This window comes from Urocitellus parryii, chromosome 11 (genome assembly GCF_045843805.1).
Source record: "Urocitellus parryii isolate mUroPar1 chromosome 11, mUroPar1.hap1, whole genome shotgun sequence".
NCBI lineage: Eukaryota > Metazoa > Chordata > Mammalia > Rodentia > Sciuridae > Urocitellus > Urocitellus parryii.
Genome location: NC_135541.1, coordinates 117,247,139 through 117,271,681, shown reverse-complemented (window position 1 = coordinate 117,271,681; position 24,543 = coordinate 117,247,139). Strand labels below are relative to the sequence as shown.

Below are 24,543 nucleotides of genomic sequence, written 5' to 3'. Positions count from 1 at the left end.
TCAGAAGTCTCCAGATCGGGCCACAGGCAGTGAAAGATGTGACAGAATCATAATCTGTGTGCAAACTCGTCTTCTATCAATTCCTGGCCTTCTAGGATCCTCAATGGCAAGGCATGTTTTTAAAAGGAAGCAATACATGCTTACTTCTTTAAATCAGCTTTATTCTTTATAAATTTTATTAGTGCATTTTAATTATCATAATTATACATAATAGTAGGATTCACTATGCTGTATTCATAGATATATATAATGTGAGATTCATTGGTGTCTATTCATTTGTACATGGACATAGCATAATTTGGTTGACTTTGTTCACTTTTACAGGGACATGATTCTAGTCCACATCCCTTTTCCCAGAACCTCTTAGGAACAGTTATGTTTCAGGAGTGAATGCCTAGCAGTTCCTAAGTTTGTGCCAGTGAACTCTTCTCTATTTCTTGGTTTCTACTTTGAGTTAGTTTCGAGGACTTTAGGCAAAATATCTATATTCAATATCCCTGATCCTCTACACCTTTTAAAACTTTCCAAAACTATAGACTATTTTTCAACTATTTCTCTTTCCATTTATGGGAAAGTGGCTTAAATTCTATTGATTTCATTTTGAGCTTGACTAGTCTTTCAATTTATCTCAGATTTCTAGTTGAGGATAAATGCATCCACACACACACAAAAAAAAATTAAAATTTATTTCACAGTGAAAAACTGGTCTTACCTTCTTCCTCTTTGGTACTATGAGTAGCAGTACAATCATCCTTTATCTTCTAAGAAGCTTTAAGTCATTAAAACCTCTGCAACCGCCATCCCATTTGCCTGTGGTTGCCCTTATTTAACACAAAAACACATACCCATACTCACATACCTGTATTCTACTGCATTCCTTACAAACACACATTCGTTAGTGTGCTGTTAGAATCACACATTGATTCTATTCTCTCTGCCACTTTTTTAAATTTCTGTCTCTTAAATCAGAATAGATTTGGGCTCTGCATATTGCAAGACAGACAGTTGAGCTGGTACATTAAATTGAGACATCTTCAGTAGAACAGGCCTTCCTAGGTAATTTTCAGATTCAGGCTCATATCATCTAGAGTGAGCTCTCATAGTAAAATCTTAAAATAGCATGAGAATTCAAATCACACAGGATATCTGAATGCCTCACATTCTTCATATGGCTTTATACGCATCAGTGATAAAGAAATCTCCATTGAATTGAAATTAATACGTACATATAACTGTGTCCTCTCCCTACACCTCCTTGTAACACTGCATATCATATACTCATAGATGACAAACTATTTTCAAAAATCTATGAAATGATAAAAATTATTTTCAATTTTTCCTTGCTTCCCTTCAAAATAATGAGAAATTAAACACTGGCCAAATCTCCTTTTAGAAATATCTGAGGGTTTTTTTTTTTTTTTTTTTTTTTTTTTTTTTTTTTTTTTTTTTTTTAACAACTCACCATTTTCTGTGATAAAACTTTTCTCTGCCTTGTCAGGGATAGCCTCCTTGCCCTGAGAGAGGAGAAGAAATCATATAGACTGGAAAGAGGAGAGCAATCTCCCTCAGCCTAAGAGAGTTGTCTGTCTCCACTGAACTTGAAGGAGGTCCTGAACGGACCTATTTGTGCTTCTGTGTGCCTTGGAGTTTCCAAGCAGGAACCAACTCCCTTCCACCCACAGGGAACTTCCCAAGAGACACCACCTTCAGGAAAGTATTTGGCCTTTCCAGGGCTCAAGGGCATCCTAGGGGGAATACTGGAGGAAGAGAAGCAAGCCAAGTGGAATCTAAGGCACAAGAGGGAATTTTGACTGAAACTACACTGCCCCTCCTTCCCAAGCAGACTCTAGGGAAGAGGAAAATGGAGAAAAAAAAAAAGTGTGTGTGTGTGTGTGTGTGTGTGTGTTTTTCTGAGCAAAGAGTCTCACAAATAATAAGGTCCTCTGGGGGAAAAATATTAATGTAACCCAAGCCATTCAGAAAAGAGAAGTGACATTTAGCTATCTCTCTTTGGAGATTCAAGTACGTGAATAAAACACATGTACTAGCTTCCAACATTTAGATATTGTGCTTACCAGAATCAACTCCACATGCATAGCTAACTCACGCATCAGTAACTCAGTAGATGTGAAAAATAAATAAGCATTCGGATGATATCTGTATTTTCAAAAAGGAGTAAGAACATGTATATTATAAATAGTAGACATTCAGAAGCATACAAAGGTGTTCAGAGGAACTACAAGGTAGTAAGACTGTATAGAAAATATACATACTGACATGGGAATGGACAATGACATCTTTAGTTAGGTATGTGCTGCTTCATGGGTTAGAATACCTTCACACCCAGGAATCTCAGGGGCAGAACCACACCAAGACTACGGTAGACCATGAAGAAGACCTGTGGGAACTTGATATTCATGCCCTTGAAGGATGTTGACCAATGTCAAAGCATGTAGTTTTCTGGAGCTGGGAAAGATGAGGTGTAGTCAATATATTTATACTGCCCCAGTATAAAATTAAACTCTATTAAATGACAGAATTTTTTTAAGGAAAAAATCCTTAGGCTACACAAGCCCTAGTTCATATTTATAGGCGGAACCTCTGGTTACTCCTCATTATTTTCCAACTTGATTAACAATTCCAAAAGGAAGTTTCACCCACAGAAAACTGGGATAATGCTTCCTTCTTCTCTAAGTAGATGCCTAGTTCATTACTCTTTGGTGTAATTCTGCAGGAGCCCGACCATTCGTTCAGTAAACATGTACTGAGTGTCTTCTAAGCATTGGGAACTGTTCTGTTCATTTGTCTCTAGTCCTTTCACACAGTTATGTAATCATTTTACAACTTTGAGGCATTTGATGGTACATTTCAAGAACCACAACCCCCACTATTATTAAAACACAAGTAAATAGGAAATAAGGGTTAATGCCATTGACATTAATCCATCCTCCTGACATAGAGAAGGAAAATGTGATTCAGGTATCTCAAAGAGGAGAAATCCAAAATGGACATGAACTTTGAATAAAAATGTGGGTTTTCATTGCTTTTTGCCAAGATCTGGACACAAATTCTCAAATTTCTTCTCCAAGTATCATGTCCTTAATCTTTAAAAGGACATACCAACATTAACAAAAAGGTTAGTATTGGATAAATAGCTCTGAAGATGGTCTTTGAAGCTAGCGCTTCATTTTATTCAAATATTTGAATACTTGAATAAAATAATGAGGCTATTTCTAGTTAAGTGACCTGTGTTAACTGGATTCTCTTCTTCATCAAGAGATGGTCTCATCTTTCCAGTATTTTATTAAAACTAGATGTGGAGCTTATAGTATACAACCTTCTAAATCAAAGTTCTGTTTATTTAATTTGGAAATTTTGGTGGAACATAGGAAATATGAATCCCTTACAATCAATTACAAAACTCTTGGACTAAGAGTTCTCAGGTAACCAATTCATTGTTTTCTAATACAGTATATAGTATATAGCAGGCAATATTGTTATCTGTTCAAAGAGGAAATATTTTATTTATATGACATAATAAACGTATAACTTCAGAAGAATATATGGAAGAGCAGAAGAACCTGGTGGATTAAATATTATCGTGGAAAGATTTATGGACAAAAGTAATTACTAGCCCAGATGTTATTTTTTAAAAGTCTTCAGTTTAGTGCAGAAACTCATATTTTTTCTTCGTGTTAGTGTTTTATAATCATTCTTTTTTAAACTTTTTTTTAAATTTTATTGCCTCTGCTTTTAATGTTGTACCTATGGAATCAATGCTCAGTCCAATATTATAATGCATTCCCCTTGTTTTCTTTCCTGTAGTTTTATAATTTCAGACCTTACAGTTAAATCTTTAACTCATTTTAAGTTGATCATTTTTAGAAATATTATATATATTTTTTTACTTTTTAAAAAAATTATGTTTTATTATTGCACATAATAGTGGAATTCATTATGATATATTTGTACATGCACATAAGATACTTTGATCAGTTACATTCTCCATTACCACTCATTTCCCTCTCGAATCGGTGTGAATATACTTTGTATACAACCAGAGATATGAAAAATCGTGCTCTATATGTATAATAAGAATTGTAATGCATTCTGCTATCACATATATATATATATACATCTCTATATATATATATATATATATATATATATATATATAATAAACAAACAAAAAAGAATATACATGAAGAAAAGATAGTCTCTTCAATAAATGGTATCAGGACAATTGGATATTCACATGTGAAAGAATTCAGTCACACCCATATTTTATGCTTTAAAGAAAAACTAAGTAACAGGGAAGGAGTAGTAATGGAAAATGTAATTTTATAATCATTTCTGAAAATCATGTCTTATCTATTTCTTCTCTTGTGTCCTAAAATTCTGAGGCAGATAACCATGTCTGTGATTTCTATGAAGTGTTTTGCAAGATAAAATAATCTATGTTTCCTTTTTAAATGCAAGTACGTTCTTAGTCAATTGTGATGGACAGTGCTACTATTTTAAAAGAGTTTGATTTTATTTACAAATCCATGCTTAGCTTGACTGCATTCCACCCTCTTATTTTCCCTGGCTGCACTGAGTATGCATTTAAAACTGAATTGAAGCTGGGTACAGTGGCCCACTCCTGTAATCCCAGGAACTCTGGAGGCTGAGACAGGAGGATAGAAAGTTTGAGACCAATTTAGCAAGGCCCTAAGCAACCCTGTCTCAAAAAAAAAAAAAAAAAAAATTAAAAGGGCTGGGAATGTTGCTCAGTGGTTAAGTACCCCCTGGGTCCAATTCCTGATACCAAAAAAAAAGTTCATAACAGCTATGTCATGACATGACAAGAGTGGTACAAACAGCATTTGTAGCAGATGACACTGTCCAGCTCTTCCTCGAGCAATAGGTAGGCCAGTATCTAGAAGAAAAATACGAAGCATGAAAACTAGGCTAAAATGGCTAAGGCAAGCATTAAGACTGGTATTTGACATTCTAGTGGAGATGTCTGATGTGTTTCAATCCTTGTTAAGAGGAAGGACTTTACTGACTCCACCCGATGACTCCACCTCAATACAATATTAAATTATCTATTTGAGAATTGTAACTTTCTAATCAGCTTGTGGTTGTCTTCAAATAGTTACAATGATGCTTCACCTAGAAAGAATATGATACTACAGTGACAAAATGACAATGATGATGGGGCTTGAGAGTCATTGGATGCTAAATGCATTCTATCCCGGAAGGTCTTCCTAAGTTTCACTGGACAAACACAACCCTATCAAAGGCCATGCCCGGCACCAAATCAACTTAGAGAATCACAGGGTAGGAAACACAGCATCCCCTCAAGGCAGCCTCAGTAGTTTCTGTAAAGGGGAAAGAGTCCTGAAAATGGGAATGGGCAAGATCCTGTCGTTGGAGGTCGCAGCTAAGCTACGAGCACATGAAATTTGTACAGAGGAGGGCAGAATCCACCTTAGCTTGGAATCCTCACGCCCCCTAAAAGCCAGTCGTATCTCTTGCAACAGTTTCCTGGGCATCCATAGCTTCCAGGATTCCCTGCAAAAGAGGCCAAGTTATAAAAGTAGTTGAAACCTTTATTTCTCACTGGGCTTTTATAATATGTGTATGCATTATCCTCCCAGTCCAGAGGACATTTACTAGCTACAGGTAACTTGTATCATAAACAATGTTGTCTAGCAACATTTCCAAGGTGCCAGAAGTGGGAAGTCAAACCTACTTCAAATTTATTCACAAAGAGAAAAGAGTTTAATAACCTTTTACTCACACCCACATTATCTATTTAGTATTCCTAATAAGCACATGAGGTAGGTGATGTTATTTTCATTATAAAAAGAAGAAATGAAGAGTGGAGAAGTGCAGTTCCTCGCCTCCATATATTGTGTTAATATAATAAGTTAATGCTAAAGCCAGGAGCAAACTGAAATTGGTTGCTTCTAGGATCTGAACTCATAATCATAAACTCCATGCCTTTCATAACTACAAGAAAGGAAAACAATACATGATGTAAACTGAGTCACACTCAAAGAAGTTTCTAAGACTAGAGGTTTTATGAAAATAAAGCAACTTACATTGTTTTAGTGTCAGATTATTTTTGGCTAGTTCATTTTAGATACTACAAAAATCTAAAATTATTATTGATCAAATGGTTTTCTTCTCTTTCCAAAGCCTGGCTGAAAATAAGCAACTGTGGACTGACTAATCATCTGCACTTATTGGAATTTGCTCAATTTCATATTTATTTCAGTTTCTATGTATGCCATGTCTAAGTAACCATTGAATTTGGTTCAACGTGCTGAAATTTGGGTAAATGAGCCTAGAGTCTGGATATGACAATATCTATGAATGATTCAAACAACTTTGCAAAACTCAAGGGATCTTGGTAGAATATCTACAATTTAGGCTATGAACCTGACCCATCTCATTCATCACAGAGATATCCTTATCCTATCTATGGTTCTCAAACATTCTCTCTTATCAAGACACTTTCTGTTCATATGGTCCTTTGCCCAGGGGCAAAATTTTACACAAGTATGGTTGCAGACAACAACTAGTTAAAACAGATGCAACCTTTAATGCTGGAGAAGAATCTGTTTAAAAGTTTTCTAACACAATTCAGCTACTACCTATTCCTATTTGACATCCAATCAGTTAATCAGTTTCACATCCCCCTGAGATTCAAAGAAAGACAAAGAGGGTATTTAGCCATATACATTGTGCATATATGACTTAATGCCAAGCAGTGTGTGCCTCTGTGTTTACTTTCAGTGGGATATCAAGAATGTCGAAATAAAAGGTATGTATCAGATGGCATGAAATTTTTCTTGGGGATGAATATGTAATTTTGCATTTCCTCACAAAAGTTGGATTTAATAATATGATCTTCAAAATTTACTTTCCCATATGAAACAGCAGCTTCATCACTTACAAAGTAATAGACTTGTAGGAAAACTCAAACCGTTTGCTAAACAGAAGTTCCTAGGAACTAAGCTAAACCAGGCTTAATTTGGAAACTCCTGTACAAAATCAATGGCTTTTTAGGAGATTCCTAGACAGTATTTAGAGAAATGGTAGACTATTGACATTTATATTCCTTTCTAGCACATCCTCTGATTCCTTGGTGAGGTCCTATGAACACTCGGTTACTATTCTCCCATCTCCGTCTGCCACACATCAGTCTGGAACATCCCTCAGATGGTGACATCTGCCCAGGACAGACTTTTGGAAGGCCTCCTTCACCTCCTTGTTCCTTAGGCAGTAGATGGCTGGGTTGAGAAATGGGACAATGACAGTGTAGAGCACGGAAATGACTTTGTTGTAGTTGAAGGTGTACATGGCTCGGGGCCGTGCGTAGGTGAAGAGAGTGGAGGAGTAGTAGATGACGACTACTGCCAGGTGAGAGGTGCAAGTGGAGAAAGCCCTGTGGCGTCCCTGGGTAGTTGGGATTCTCAGGATGGCCGCGATGATGGCCACATAGGATGAAATCACAGCCACCAGAGGGAGTAGAATCATCACCAGAGCCAGCAAGAAGTCCACCAGCTCTGCTTGCTCCTTGTCAGAGCAGGTGAGGTTCAGCAGTGGGGAGATATCACAGAAAAAGTGGTTGATGACGTTGGGTCCACAGTAGTACAGTCGGGAAATGAAGAGCAGCTTCATCATGGAGCTGAAAAACCCACTCCCCCAAGAGGCAGCCGCCAGACGCGTGGCTAAGCTGGAAGGCATGAGACTCGGGTAGCGGAGGGGATCACAGATGGCCAGGTAGCGGTCATAGGCCATGACGGCCAGCAGGACACACTCTGTGCAGGCCAGAGCAATGAAGAAGTAGAGCTGAGTCATGCAACCCACGTAGGAGACTCTTCCATCCTGGGTAAGAAAGGCTCCCAAGAGCCGGGGGATGGTAACGTTGATGTACCATAGCTCCAGGAAGGAGAGGTGACCAAGAAAGAAGTACATGGGGCGATGAAGGCTTGGGGTGAGCCGGATGGTGGAGATGATGAGCACGTTCTCCAGCAGCGTCAACAGGTAAATGGCCAGAAAGAAGACAAACAGGAGCAGCTGGAGGGGTGGAGATGTGGGGAAGCCCACCAAGACAAACTCTTCCACGTGGCCTCCACTCAAATTCCCCATGACCTCGGTCCACTTGAGTATCTGAGAAGGTAACAGGAAGAGAAAAAGGTTGAAAGATAGGTGGATCAAGCCATTACTGTCTCCCCACAGCCTGCAACCATGGAAGAAGGTCAGTGGTACAACATACCATCAATTATTATTATGATATCATTTTTCCCTTTCTTTTGCTGTTTTATCTTCCATTTCCAGGCAAAGGTCCTCAGGGTTGAGGACTGTACTTAATAACTAGCAATTTTAACTGTGCTTAGTATTGGATGAATGCTTACCGAGAGATTTCAGGACCAGCCTTGGTGTTTTGATTCTGGGTTTTTGTTTTGTTTTGTTTTGTTTTGTTGCTGTTGTTGTTGTTATTGTTGTTGTTTTAATGCTCTCTTTCCCCTTCCTCAAACTTTTAAGCCCTGTAGCATCTTTTACTCCATATTTGTGGAAAGAGCAAATATATCAAAGAAAGAGTGACAGCAAACTGGCGACGGAGGGCTTCATTTTCTCATGGGAAATTAAGGACAAGTAGTGGCTCAAGGAGAATTTTTGAGCTGTCGGGAAGGCAACACAGCAGAAAGAAAGTTGGTTTGAAAAGGGTTCATTCACAGCAGGAGAAACAATCCAGTATAGCGATTAGGAAGCTCTGTTTCAGAAAAGAGTACTTTTTTCCTCAATCATTTTACAACTATTTTGTCAGTGCATTCTCTGTGCCAGAATTAAACTCTGTAATTTCTGGGCCTGTGTGATAGGTTTAAAAAAAATCCCACAGGCTGTGTACTCTGGTTGTTCCTGTAGTCTAGGCTACCTCATGAGGCTGAGGCAGGACCATTGCTTGAGCGCAGGAGTTTGGGAGAAGACTGGGCAACATAGTGAGACCCTGGATAGAAAAACACAAACCAAAAAGGTCTGTGTGCTCCAAGTCCCAGAATTCGTAGATAGTATCAGGACTTTTCAGATGCGATTAAATTAAGAATGTTGGAATGGGAAGATCATCCTGGATTATCTAGATGGTCCTTATATGCAACCAAAGGGCCCTTAAAAGAGAAAGTATTGAAATAGACATGCAGAGGATAAGAAGAGATTGCAGGGCGTAGAGGTTGGAATGACTTGGCCATAGGTGAGGAGTGGCCACAGCCATCCGAAGCTAGAAGAGACAAAGCAGGAATTCACCCTCAGAACCACAGGAAGCACAAGCCTGTCAACACCTTGAATCCAGCCAAGTGATACAGATTTCAGACTCCTGTTCTTCAGTACCATGAGAGTAAAGCTCTGTTGTTTTAAGCCTAATGCGTCAGTTTGTTCCAGCAGCCACAGGAAATTGGCAATGCTGCAAAAGAAATGAGGTGGTCCTCTTTCTCCTAATCATTCTGCTCTGCCTTTCCAATCTCCTCTCAATTTTGCCTATGACCTGGTATCTCCAGGATAAAACTGAAAACTCTGGTAAAACTGCAAATCTGACTTGAGCTAGGGTCCTATGTGAGATATCATCATTCATTCCCAATTTTGTCAAGACTTAGCCCTTTACATTTTTCCCCTTTAAGAAACTTTTAAAGGGCTGGGCCCTGTGGCATATGCCTGTAATTGCAAGCAACTCAGGAGGCCAAGACAGGAGGATGGCAAGTTCAAGGCCAGCTTCAGCAACTAGCAAGACCCTGTATTAAAATAAAAAGTAAAAGAACTGGGGGTATAGCTTAGTAGTTGAGCACCCTACTAGGGTTCAATTCCTATTGCAATAAATAAATAAATAATATTTAAAATAATATGCCAGCTTAATGACTTTTTTTTATTGGTTGTTCACAACATTAAAAAGCTCTTGACATATCATATTTCATACATTAGATTGAAGTGGGTTATGAACTCCCAATTTTACCCCAAATGCAGGTTGCAGAATCACGTCGGTTACACATCCACAATTTTACATAATGCCCTATTAGTAATTGTTGTATTCTGCTACCTTTCCTATCCCCTACTATCTCCCCTCCCCTTCCCTCACATCTTCTCTCTCTACCCCATCTACTGTAATTCATTTCTCTCCTTGTTTATTTTGATGACTTCTTTTAATCAGACATTTATATAGTTAAAGGGACTCTAATTCTACTGCATTGGTAATATTGACCTTTCTAAATGAAACTACTATATCACTTTTTTATAGGTTCAGTGAAATCTAAATATCAAGGCTATAATACCCACTAAGACTTATTTCAAAAATTATGCAAATAAATGTCTTTAAAATATGAGAAGTTTTACATCATTTGTCTCATCCTCGTCACAATGTAATGTAATGTCTTCTATAATTGCAAGTCTTTTATGGATTTCTCTATATCTGTCTATATTTTTTTTCCTGAACTCTAAAAATTGTAAGTGCTTTGTAAAATATTTTCCTCTAGAGATTATATAATTAGCATACATTCAGCCAAAACAACAAAAATAGATGATATATTTTGAAAAACTATATTAGACACAATATTAAAAATTTATTGGAAAACCATCTTCTAATAATGTGGATTGAGCTTTCTCTTTTCAATTCTTATGTGGATTCAAGACTATTTATTACCACCAATGGGAAAGTTTTCGCATCAATTTCATTTTATCGTTTCACTTTGGAGATATAAACACTGAGAAAACTAGTTCATATAGATAAATGACATTGATGTCCTGTCACTCTGGGAATAAACTTAGCTCTGTTATAGAAATAAGATAATATTATTTGAACTTTCTGTTAGTTATGTGCAGAAATTTTATAGTACTCAATCATCCAAAATATTTGTGTTGATTTATTAGTGGACGACTCACTTAGCCAATTCAATTGTGTTGAAAGAAATGAATTGGAAACCGCTCACTTGCAGTAGGATGTGGGATACCTTTATCTGTCCTTCATTTTTTCAGCACTGACATTGTTACTGATACTAACTTACTATTCTCAGCAAAAAGAACATTTCCTAGAACACATGAGTAGCATGAATTTCAGTCTCGTGTTGTAGAATCTTAAATAATCTCCTTTATTCAGATATTTATAGTATAGACTCAGATAATTGAACTTAAATGCAAACTGCGGTTCTATTCTAGTTGAAGGACAGCATAAGATACAGTTAAAATTTCAAATTGACCAGGTTCAATCCTAAAGGACAAGAAAAGGACATTACTGGAGAATGGAGTGACAATAGGAAGCAGGTTAGGAAACTCCCTGTCTGCTTCACAAGTTTGTTTAAAGCCAACCTTGCTCTGCAGCCCCCGGTGGGTTAAATTATCTGTTGCCTTCAAGGCAAGCCTGTAAATGGAGACTGTGCCTAGAGGTTCCTGTAACTCTAATTTCCTGTCCACTGGTCTGTAATCCTTCATGTTATCATTGTCACTGGTTTTTAACTCAGTTGTTCAAAGTGGAATCCTGTTTATTATTCACATTGGCTTGCTATTGCCAAAGACTTTTCTCCAGCCAAGAAAATGTTGGTCTCTAATCTCTTTCAGTTACATCTCTTCACTTTTTCTGTACCCTGCTTCGAACCTGCCCTCCCTTTTGGACAAGGGCCTCCTACGTGGACTACTTCTGGTTAACTATCCAGAGTCTTCCTACAGCACGGAGCATATCAGTGGATGGTGTGCACCGGACTTGTGTTTCATGCTTCTTTCTTTACCTGATTATTCTAATTTCTGGGCTGTGCCTCTCCCCTCTTATCAGTCTAGAAACCACCTTTCTCCTCTGTTAGCACTTCAAGATTTTCATGATATCAGGGCAGGATTCTACCACTAGGGCAACTCAAGACAGCAGAGCCTAAAATTCACACATCAACCCCATGATGATCTCTTTAAATGCACCTTACTCGTTTTACAAATAATATTCCTAAAAGTAATTAATGGGGAAAAGCTTGAGAATTTCTCCCATTGCACTTCCTCTCAGAATCAACAGCAGGTCTCAACTCACACATAGGTCCTCTTGGGACTAAAAGGAAACTAATGGGACTGCACAATCCACCTTCTACCTACTTTGAATGGTCCTTTTGTGGTCAACTTGCCTAATACCTATTGCTCATCCCTCTGGTTTAACCTTCAAGCACAACAGAATTTTTCAAGGTGCCACACTGTTTTTTTTTTTTAACATTTGTCTTTTACACATGAATAATTGCAATAAACATGAGTGTCTCTGTGAAGATTTTATCGAACAGGTCCCTCGCATCTATTACTGTGACCATGACTCTGATCTTTTAGGTAATAATGTATTTACCTGCACTTTCCCTACTCGTATTTATCTATCCTACTTGAAGTTCAGTTCTTTATTCATGATGTGTGACCAATATATAGTTATCAGATGATTTAAGTAAATTAGGTAATCATTGAGAAATTTGGGAATGTAATGTTTTGTCTTGTCTCAAGAGTAGAAGGCATAACCTGTTAATCTGTCAAATAGTGCTGCTATTGTTGAAATCTGCTATTCCTACATCATTAAACGGTGACAATCAAATAGAAAATTTGGGTGAAGATTATTTGCTTACAAAGTGAAATAAATAGATTCATTATTTTAGAAAACATGGGTGATTTTGTAGATGTGTGGGCCTGAAACCATTCAAATATCATTTGGATCAGTTATTTGGCTATTGACACCAGCAAAGTGCTCTGAATTCCTGGATGTTATATGAACGAACCTTTAACACTCCATAGTCTGGCCTCCTGGGGTGCTCCCCGGGAAGCGGCACAGACCTTCATAAGAGACACATTGGCACAGCCTTACACATCATCACATCCTCTTTTCGAAGGAAACTTTTGTTTTTATATATTTTTTCCTTGAATTGTCCCTTGGATCATCACAAATGGAAGATACTCAATGCCCACTGAGTTGACTATTGAGAACTGTCTGGAGTTCTAATTATACTCTCCGTCTGTGTCCACAAGGTATGTAAAGAAGGTATAATAAAATGCATGATTGTGTGACAAACACTGAGTGCTTTCCATATGTTCACTTAATCCTCACAATAGCCCAATGGGTCTAATCACCTTTATTTGTAATTGAAACAAAGATGAGTGGTTTTTTTTTTTTCCTCAAGGTAACACATTTAGAAAATCTTCAAACCTGGATAAATGCAGATTATTATGGAGTTATTATGGCAAACTTAACCTTTATCCTATTCAGTACTATGGAAAGAAGTATATGTCTTGGGCATAGCCAGATGGGCTCATTTATGTAAAAATAAACTCGTTTGTTTAAGATTGACTCCTGCCTCTCTTGCTACAGCCCTTTGCTTTCTGGGTTTCCCCTTCCCATAAATAATTCCTGCCTTGTCCAACACCATTATAGATCTCCAGAATTTTACCATATTTTCACTTAAAAATATCTCTTATGAAATGCAAATCAAAACCATAAGGAGTACCATCTGGGACCAGTCAGATGGCTATTATTAAAAAAAAAGCAAAAACAATAAATGTTGTTAAGGATGTAGAGAAAAAGGGAACTCTTAACACTGTTGGTGGGCATGTAAATTAGCCAGTCATTATAGGGATAATAAACAAACAAAATATGTCTACAATATGATCCAGGTACCTCACATCTGAGTAAGTAGTCAAAGAAAATGCAATCATCATATCAAAGAGATACCTGCACACCCATGTTTGTTGTAGCCCTAGTCACAATCCACCAAGATTTGAAATCAACTTAGGGGCCCATCAAAAGATGAAAGGACGAAGAAAATATAGTATGTGTATTCGATGGGATATCATTTAGCTCTTTACAAAAGAGTGAGAACCTGTCAATTGCAGCAAGATGCGTGTTTCTGAAGGACATTGCATTAAGTAAAATGAACCAGACACAGAATGGCAAGTACCTTAAGTTTTCTTTCATAGGTAGGAACTAAAAAAGTTGATCCCAAAGTGGAAAAAAGGAGTAGAGAGATGAGTAGGGGCTAGAAAGTGTAAAGGAAAAGAAAGACAGAGGGGGGTTGGATAAGGGGGACCTAAACACAGTTAGAAATAATAAGTTCCAATGTCCAACATAACAGGGAGACACTACAGTTTACGATAACCTATTATCTGTTAGGAAGAACTATCAGCGAGGAGCTTAAAGACTCCAAACTCAAAGACACAATGAGGTGGAAAGATGAGTCGCCCTAATTTGATCATCACCCATTATAAACCTGTACGGAAATGTCATACTCTATCCCACACAGATGAGAACAGGTTCATTAAAAAGAACAACAATGAAAACATCCCCTATACCTGTGAACATCTCAAGTGTATTTCAAAGGCACCCTCTCCAGAATCATAACTGATGCTTATAAGATTACCATAGCCAGGTACTCACTGTGAGATGTTGAGATCATGAAGGTTTTTCAGGTTTGAAGCACATTAAACATCTGAGGAAACTTATGAGATTTTCAAGATTAAGAGGCACCCGAAAACCACAGGGAATGCTGGAGGATCTGAGGGTGTGTGTCCACCCTAGATTAGGGCAGCTCTTCCCACTGAGCCTTCCCAAGTCCCTTGCTTGCCGTCCTCCACTGTCACTCTCTCTCCCCGTCTTAGGGTACTTGTCGATGGCTGGTGACCTGTTCCTTCTGGGCAGGCATGGTCGGCCTCAGGTAGGTTTCAAGGAAGCCGATACTTCATGATGGTCTCCGAGTCACTTGCAACTTGACAGGACAGAGGTCGAGCAGATGGGTCCTGAAGCCAACAGGGGCAGCGGAAATCAGCCTTTATCATCAGGACTGTCCCTCATCAGGGACATAGCCCCTTAGGACCGACCTATCGTCACAGTGACCCACCTCCCCCCAACAAGACTGTGTCCAAGTCACCTGAGGGAACATTTGTTCTGGGGCACAAGTGATACACTAAAAGTGCAGGCTGGGAGCCCAGTCCTGTCTGAAACCTTGGCATTCACTGCCTGCATGCCAACCACGTAGTGGTTCCCCAACTCTTTTTTCAGAGATGCTGAAGAGGTGGACAGAAATGATAATGCAAGACTAAAATTCCACTGAGGCAATAAAACAGTGAAGTTAGAGAGTGGTAGACAAGTGGTTTCTGACACTGTTACGTTTCTTAAGAAGGCGTCTATCTCTGTGTCATATCCCTGTCTGTGCTTACGTGTGGGGGGGAGAGGCTGTGTCCCCCTTCCCTGTGTCTGGGAGCTCCACCAAGGAAACACCTTTTTCTGCTCACCTGTTTGTTTGTTTGTTTTTCTCATCCCTTCACAGATAAAACAAGGCTAGGAACGCACACAGGGAATACCCCAGATATTTGGAATGGACAGAAGAGTCATTGCATTTTACTGATCCCTGGCTCAGATTTGAGTCTGTTTCTGAAAGCGATGATGTCTTCTTTCTCCCACAATTTTAATTCCCTTGACAGGAAAACACTGACAGGACACTGCTTGCTTCTTGTTCTACTGCAACTGTCACAAAAGAAGTGGCTCCCTCCAGGGATATGCGGAGTGACGTGTCTAAGATACAGTACTAGGGAAGGAGCACATTCAAAGTCCTTGCTGTCTCCTCTCAGCAATAATAAAAAATTATTGTGAGCACAGAATAATAGAGTCACAAATACAGCTGTGTGCCACAGAAGGACATTTCTATCAGCATCATAATATCAGATCATAATAAAGTTGAAAAAAATCCTATCACCTAGTGAGTACCTACCACGATACAACAGGCATGTGATGTCAGTGTAAAAAAAAAGACTTACTGCATGGCTAGTTCTATAAAATATGAAAATGTACAGTATATAAACTTGTTAATTATTAATTGACTTTTAAATTATACTATACTTTTTCATTATCTTAGAGTGAGAGTCTACATATATTTGAACATTTTGCAATGATGATATTGGATGACTATGCTAATGGCTATGTATTTACTATACTACGATTCCCTTTACTTTTGTGTTTGTACCAGTGCATTGTAATTACAGGCAATAGTGGGATCCATTGTGATGCATTCGTACATGCACCTGCTTGAGTCCATTTAATTCCTCAGTGCCTCCCTTTCCCATTTGTTCCTCCCTCTGCCAATTTCCTTCCTCTACTCCATTGGCCTTTTTCATTTTTTTTAAGTTGTAAACATAAGTGAGCCAGGCTCAATGGTGCACGCCTATCATCCCAGCAGCTTGGAAGGCTGAGACAGGGGGATGGACAATTCAAAGCCAGCCTCAGCAATGGCAAGGCACTAAGCAACTCAGGGAGACCCTGAATCTAGATAAAATACAAAATAGGGCTGGGGATGTGGCTCAGTGGTTGAGTGCCCCTTAGTTCAATCCCAGTACCAAAAATAATAACAATAATTAATAAATAAGTAAAAGGGGGATTCATTGTGATGTAGTCACACAAGCACATAGTATAATTTGGTCAATTTAATTCACCAGTACCTCCCCTTTCCTTTGCCTTTCTTCCCTTCAGTTTCTTTACTCTACTAGTCTTTTTTTTTCTTCTTTCTTTCTTTTGTGGGTTTTTTTTTTGGTTTATTCTTTAAAAAAAAAAAAAAAACAGGGATTGAACCCAGAGGCCCTAAACCACTTAGACGCGTCTTCAGCCCTTTTTATTTGTTTATTTATTTTTTATTTTGAGTCAGGCTCTTGCTAAGTTGTTTAGTGTCTTGCTAAGTTGCTGAGGCTGGCCTCAAACTTGCACTTCTCCTGCCTCAGCCTCTGAAGTTACTGACATTAGAGCTTTGTACCACATCACATGGAAAGATCCACTGGACTCCACATGTCTACATGTGAAAGATAATATTCAACTCTTGACTTTTGGGGACTGGCTTATTTCACTTAGCATGATGTTTTCCAGTTCCATCCATTTACCTTCTAATGACATAATTTCATCCTTCTTTAGAGCTAAGTAAAACTCCACTGTGTATAGGCACCACATTTTCTTGATCCACTCATCTGTTGGTCACCTACACTGGTTGCATGAAATCAACAACTATAGTATCCCAATGTTTGTAGCAGTGCAATTCACTATACATTCAGTAATTTTTTTTTCCAGTGCTGAAAATTAAGTCCAGGACTTCGTCCATGAGCTACATCCTCAGCCCTCATATTTTAGTACTTTAGAATGTACTCCTACATGTGGAAAAAAGAAAGATAGAAATTTACTGTAAACAATCTGCTGTGTTATGCAGGTAGCAAACTCACACCTCTCATATTTTACCTATTAAGAGGATGGGTTGAGTGATCGACCGGTATCAACTAGGTTTGCATAAGAAAATACACTCCATGAAGTTCCCATACATCAAAATAGCTTAATGATGCATTGATCAGAGCCTGTCCCCATTGTTAAGCATACAGGTCTTTAAGCAGTTTTCAAAAGATTAGATGATAGCATGAAGAGTTGGAGAATTGCTGTTATGTCTTTGTCATTTTGAGATATATATATATACACATATATATATATATATATATATTTTAGTTGGGCTGGGGATGTGGCTCGCTCGCCTGGCATGCGTGTGGCCCGGGTTCGATCCTCAGCACCACATACAAACAAAGTTGTTGTGTCCACCAAAAACTAAAAAATAAATATTAAAAATTCTCTCTCTCTCTCTCTCTCTCTCTCTCTTTCTCTCTCTTTTTAATATATATATATATATATATATATATATATATATATATATATATATATTTTAGTTGTCAATGGACCTTTATTTTATATATTGATATGAGGTGCTGAGAATCAAACCCAGTGGCTCACACATGCTAGGTAGGCACTTTACCACTTAGCCACCACCCCAGCCCCTCATTTTGATATCTTTATGAAAATTTTCAATCCAAGATGGATTGAATCCATGGACACAGAATCTGCAGATCTGGAGGGCCCAATATATTATACTGGAAACTTTCCTAAGAACTGTATAAACATCTCATTTAATTATTTTAGCAATACATCTACAATCTGAACTATCAAGACTCCAAAAATTTAGTGGCTTAGCATGATAGAATTTTATTTTTCTTTCACAAAGCACAGTGATGAGCAGCGCAGAGTTGGCATGCTGTTTGGACTTCAGTAATATCCTGGGCACTTGATAAAGAAAATAGATTTATGTAGCTACTGTTTGGGAAGCTAAAAGTCCAAGGTCAGGTGGTTCCATATGTTTGGTCTTTGGTGAGGGCCTCTGGCTACATCACTCCCTGCTGGATGACATTTTAATGACAGCACATATGTGAAAGAGGTCACAGAGCAAGACAGGAAGCAATCTCAGGTTTACTATTTCTGTATTCTACTAGTTCAGATCTATTATTGAGTGCCTGCTGCGCATTGCTTTTTTATTTTTGTGGTTGTACTTTCAACTCGTGAGTTTTCCATTTGATTCTAATTAATCATTTTTACTTCTTATCTGTAACTCATTTATGATTTATTAGTGTTCTGTGTCAGATGTGACATTTTCATGATACCTTCATTTATTTATGTAATCGTGGTTTGCTTCAGATCTTTGAGAGAATTTGTAATGTATTTATAATGACTACTTTGAAGTGCTTTGCCTTTTGAACATAACTTCTAGCCACTCTCACAGGTAATTTCTGTCTCTTGGATTTTTCTAGAAACGAGTTATACTTTCCTCTTAGTATAACATAAATTTTTTGTTAGTAACTGGATATTTTATATAACATACTGTAGATACTCGGCCCAGCCCCACTGCAAGACACCCCTAGTCTTGATTTTATCCCTTGCTATTTATTTATTGAATGACTGAGTTGTATTAGGTAAGTTTTAATTTTTCCACATTCCTGAAGTTTCTGATGTTGTTTCTTAGAAAATAGAGACTTGGGTATGCCCACAGTCACACTGGGATGACAATGCATTTGGCAATTCTCACTTTAGCTGTCTTATTTTTTTTTTTTTTAATTTTGATACAGGGTCTCACTAAACTGCCCAGGCTGGCCTCTAACCTGTGACCCTCCTGACTCACCTTCCAGGGAGCTGGGATTGTAGACATGCATCACCACATCTGGCTAGACTGTCTTTTTAAAAAGTTATCGTTTTGCCTTTTGAGTTTAGTTTTTAACAGTAAGAAATTGCTTTGTTGCAATTTCCCCCATGTGGAGATGTTATTTTATTAGCACCTGCTACTAAAAGTCTCATTTTTTTCTCAGTGTTTTGTAATTCTGTATTTGTCAAGTCCCCATATGTGAGTAATTCTTTGGGTATTTCCACTTTCCATGTAATTATTTCTAGCTTATCCATGGATATTAAGTAGGTAATTAACAATCCCTGCCCACAGCCAATACACCAAGCAAAAACAGGTTAATGCACCTAAATTCAGGTTCAGAAGCCCAAGTCTAGACTTCACTTATTGATGTATTATAATTTTAATCATACACTTGATAGGGTGCAGTGTGGTAATTCAACATATGTATAAAATATATAATGATCAAATCAGGAGAGTTAACGTTTTCATCTCCTTAAACATTTTTTTTAGGGACATAAAATCATTTTATATATTTATGGGGTATTTATCTTAGTATATGTGCATAGTGTATCTTGATAAAATATGGGCAGTCAATACCTCCATCTCTTTGATTACTATATGCTGGGAACCTTTGAGCTCTTCTCTTACAGTTATTCATAAAATATATAACATGTTGTTGTGTAGTTACCCACAAAGTTCTGCAGAACACGTGAACGTCTTCCATCTGAGTTTTACTTTTATTGTATTTTATTTTTTGAGGTGCTAGAGGTCAAACCCATGGCCTTGTGCATGCTAGGGAGCTGGTCTCCCACTGAGCTACTGCCCCAACCCTTCCAACTGGTTTGAGTCCCTCTTACCAACCTCTCTCTATTCCTCCTCCCGTTCTCCTTTCCCAGACTCTAGTAATCACAATTCTACATTGAGATAGATTTCGTTAGCTTCCATATATGAGAAAGAATATGCAATATTTGTGTTTTTATGTCTGACTTATTTCACTTAGGATCACATCCTCCCATTTTGAGCCTAGACTTAACATTCTTGTCCCCACCATGAGACAGTAAATTGTTATAATTTGTTTTCAAGATTGTATCTTCCCCAGATTGAATAACACATTGTCAGGAGTGAGGCCCAAGGAAAAGAAACATTCTTGCTACTGCAAGCAGTGACTACAGATAGATCTAGAGCATAAATTCTGGCTGCATTTGTGTCATGAAAAATATCCCAGGTAAGGAAAGAGAGTCACAGTAGGAGGTAAACTTAATCAGCTGATACACTTAGCTATTTTCATCTATTATCTTATTGATCTTCATAACAATCCTGTTATACAGTAGAGTTGAAAATTACTCCAATAGTTCTCATTCAAATTTTATTTATACCAAGTCCCAGCACAAAATTTATAACTTTCATAAAAACCACAGAGTTGGTTAACAGCATAACTGAGAAAGGATTTGGTAAATTCACTAAGCATTTATGTCTCAATTTTTCAGTACAATCACTCACTGTTCTGTGATTTAAACTTCACAGTGTTTCTGTTTTGGTTTCTGGTAACATGAAAAATTGATGCTGTAATCTTCTGGTTTCCCCTTTTACACATCTTATACCTTGATAAAATCATTTCCAAATACTTTAGGAAATAACCCAATATCATGACAAAGCTTGTTAACAGTTGCTTTTGAATATTGCTGGAGAAAATGGAGACACATTTCTCACATCCCTGGTGCCCTATTTCATTGAACTTGTAGGCATTTGTGTCTTGTTTGCTCAGATGAAACATGCTTCAAGATTTCCCATATACACAGAAGGCAGGCATTGGAAGGCCACAGTCATGATCAGGGTATTCTTAAAAATGGTTAGTAATCAGTAGAGCATGAACACTTAACAAATATGTGTGTGTGTGTGTGTGTGTGTGTGTGTGTGTGTGTGTGCATGTGTGTATATCTGTTGTCTGTGTATGCATGCAAATATCCAGATAGGTACAAGTAGCCAGTTGATGGTTTTTATATATCTCTGGACAAAAATGATTTATCTCCTGGAAAGTGCAATACAATGCATTACAATTTCCCCCAGAAAAAATCCAACATTTACATTTTCAGATATTGAAGAAATCGCTCAGTGCAGAAGTTGTGTTTTTCCTTTTGTATCCTTTCTTTTCTCACTTATGAATGCTGCAAGACACCCAGAAATTGACTGCCAGAATCCTCTTGTGGCCAGAAGTGTTCTTCCTCTGATAGTGGAAAGTAGAGGGATGGATAATTCCCTTTACAACAGAGTGCCTGCCTGACACGGTGTAGGTTCCATTCTCAATGTCCTGGTATCTTCTGGGGGACATTACCCCATACTTGAAATCAGCAGCAATGGTCAAGGTTACTTTTTCAAGGCGTCTGTCTTTCTCATGACCTTTCTAAAAGCCTGCTTCATGTCCTTGTTCCTGAGGCTGAATATGATGGGGCTGAGGAAAGGAGTAATGACCGTGTAAGGGACAGCCATGAGTGTGTCGTCTCCCCCCGAGGCTTCTGGCTTCAGGTAAACAATAGATGCGAAACCAAAGTGGACGATGACCACCGTGAGGTGGGAGGCACAGGTGGAAAAGGCTTTCTGCTTGCCCTCAGCCGAGGGGATTCTGAGGACGGTGGAAAGGATGAACACGTAGGTCAGGAGGAGAAGCAGGAAAGTGCCCAGCAGGCCGGACACTGAGATCACAGTGACGATGAATTCCGTGAGGTCGCTGTCTCTACAGGTCAGCCTCACCACTGCCCGCATGTGGCAGAAGAAGTGTCTGATGAGGTTTGGAAAGCAGAAAGAACCCCTGAATATCAGGACAGTCTCTATCAGGGAGACCAAGAAGCCTCCGGCCCAAGCGGAGGCCACGAGTTGTGCACATGCCACATTGGTCATCAGCAGGGGATACCTGAGAGGGTTGCAGATGGCCAGGAAGCGGTCGTACCCCATCAGAGTGAGGATGATGCAGTTGGTACCCCCCAGGCCCAAAAAGAAACACATTTGCAAGCCGCAACCTGTGACTGAAATGGCTCTGCTCTTGGACAGCAGATCTGCCAGCATCTTGGGGATGATCGCCAAGGTGTAGCAGGTCTCAGAGAAGGAGAGTGCACTCAGGAAGAGGTACATAGGGGTGTGGAGGAATCTGTCCCCCCAAGTTAGTCCCATGATGGTCAGATTACCTGCCAGGGTGAACAGGTAGAGGCAAAAGAAGATCACGAAGAGGAAGGCTTGAACATTCGGGTAAGCAGAAAAGCCAACCAGGATGAATTCCTTCAGGACTGTCTGATTGAACTTCATTGTTTGTCTGAAATTGGAAAAAAATAAGCATTCAATTTTCCATTCTTCTTTGATATCCGCAGATGAAAACTGTAATAATGTGAATCAAGCAAATCATCAGAGCTACTGTAACCAACTGCTTTTTTATTTAGCAAACACATGCATATATAGATGATGTGTTTTCCTCTCTGCATTCATTCTTTTACTCAGCAACTAATTGTTTCACACTTTTTATGTGACCAAGGCATACTCTGACTTATTTTAAGAGAATTTTATCTGCTTGTAGTATAGTAAGGGAGAAAATAGTCCAAATGAAGTTCACTGGGACAGCCACATTTGGATAAGGTTTTTAACCCTGGAAAAAATTCTGAGTGGTTACTAGAGTCAAGATCCAACACAGCAACTTCCACATAACACGTGGCTTATGGATATCTACTGAGGAAAGATTAAGAATTGATTTTTCTAGTCATTTGAGGACTAAATCTGGATGATGGCTTATAATTGCTGGAGAAACTCAGTCATTAATACCTTTCTGAAGATATTTAATCCCTTCAGTATTAAAATAAATGAAAGAACATGCTCCCTTACTGCTACTCTGAGGAGAGAGAAGGAAGGCAGTTAGGACACATCAGACTCTCGGGATTAACAGTGATTAATTAGAGCATGTGATGGTGTTACTAATCGGACTCATTATGCAAATGTGGAACAGGTGGCAAATTTCCTCAATGCCAAGATCAACATCCAAACATGATAAAAGCCATTTGTCATTGTATGAACTCTTCAAGAGTTTACACATGATTTACTCTCGTCCTCCTCTGACTTCTGCAACAAGCTGTCTTAATATTTTACACATCCAGCTTTGTATTACATTGAGCTACTGTTTTACCTTCCCCACAGGACAGTATACTTAATAACTAGTATTTATAGAGTCTATATCTTTTTTTTTTACAAATTCTTTCAAATGTTTATTGATTTTTCTTTTTCATACCATAAATATGAAGTACCTAGGACAACTGTGAAAATGTGTGGGGGCAGCTGTAATTATTTTCCTTAGTCATGTTCGTGGCTAAAATCAAGCTACTTTGTCTTTCATTGAATATTCTTTTCCATTTATTGTGTGCTTTCTCCTTGAAGAAAGAGGCCACACTATATATTTTTTTTCTGTATTTCTCAAGGTGATAAGACAGTTTAAGAACATAATAATTCTCAGTAAATGTTGGATGGATGAGGTAATAATCTTCAAAAGTGTTTAATCTGTGCACAGTTTCTGGTTTTCTTTGTTATTCTGCAATGTAACTTTTGAATATGTGGATGGACAAACTTTCCACTCCAGTTAGGTTTAGTTTTGGCTAAGATCAACTATTCTCGTGGCAGAATCCCACTGATCACTGACAGCTAAACTGTGTGGGAAATGGTGTAAATTATAAATGGTTCCAGGGATGATCCAGCACCCCATGAACAGTATCTTATAAGTTCCTTTGATTCTCTTGTTCTCTCAGACCTGTCTAGACGCTGTCATAGGCATGCATGAATCCCATGACCTAGTTTTTCCTTACCTCCTATCTAGGACTTCGCCTTCCAGTCTCCCTTTCTCCCGTGGTAGCCCCACCCTCTTGTCTGTGAGTATCTGTGTAATCATCTCGGAGGGGGGTCAGAGTATTTTTCTCTTCTTTTGCCTAAAGGCATATTATAGAACCTTGGGTTTTCTCCTGAGGCCATTTAGCATAAACTTCCTTAGCATCCAAATTTAATCTGAGTCTTCCTGGTTTCCAGATCCACTTGCAGTTTATTGTTGCACTTTCCCTGATAATCAGGTTTCTGCAGCATTCTGGGCTTTTTCAAAACTATCCTTTCCCTCCCGGATATATTAGGTCCCAAGAGGTCCCTTCTGTTTTTCCTCAATTGTTGTGAAAAACTCATCTCATCCATAGAAAACTTCACCCACCACAGCTTTTAAGCGTGCTCGACTGCAGATAGCAGGTCTACCAGAGAGGCGATTTTGTGGACTCTAGAACTAAAAGATTAAGTGTATCAAAAGAAAAATAGAACATATTGGCAAAATGAAGAGCAGTTTTGATCTCTGAAGTCCTTGGATCCAAACCCATGATCTCTCTAACACGCTAAGTGAAAACAGTCTGATTTCACACAGCATAAACTACCCCTTCCTACACGACCAGGTTGTGGTGGTTGTTTCCAAAGCCATCAATAAATTCAGCAGACAATCGTCAATACAAATTCTAAGACAGGTCTTTCCTTTTCTTTCTTT

The 24,543-nt window shown here is 38.5% G+C and overlaps 2 protein-coding genes across 2 annotated transcripts; both read right to left on the bottom strand.

The window, feature by feature from the left end:
• Positions 1–7,191: 7,191 nt before the first annotated feature.
• On the bottom strand, positions 7,192–8,145 carry Or6p1 (olfactory receptor family 6 subfamily P member 1). The gene has a single exon (XM_026407999.2). It carries the CDS (start codon positions 8,143–8,145, stop codon positions 7,192–7,194), a length of 954 nt encoding a protein of 317 aa, XP_026263784.2.
• Positions 8,146–21,365: 13,220 nt separating this feature from the next.
• On the bottom strand, positions 21,366–22,298 carry Or10x1 (olfactory receptor family 10 subfamily X member 1). The gene has a single exon (XM_026408013.2). It carries the CDS (start codon positions 22,296–22,298, stop codon positions 21,366–21,368), a length of 933 nt encoding a protein of 310 aa, XP_026263798.2.
• Positions 22,299–24,543: the final 2,245 nt, after the last annotated feature.

Bases quoted from the DNA above. Each gene is read 5' to 3' on its own strand.
- Or10x1 (XM_026408013.2), bottom strand. From the start codon at position 22,298: ATGAAGTTCAATCAGACAGTCCTGAAGGAATTCATCCTGGTTGGCTTT.
- Or6p1 (XM_026407999.2), bottom strand. From the start codon at position 8,145: ATGGGGAATTTGAGTGGAGGCCACGTGGAAGAGTTTGTCTTGGTGGGC.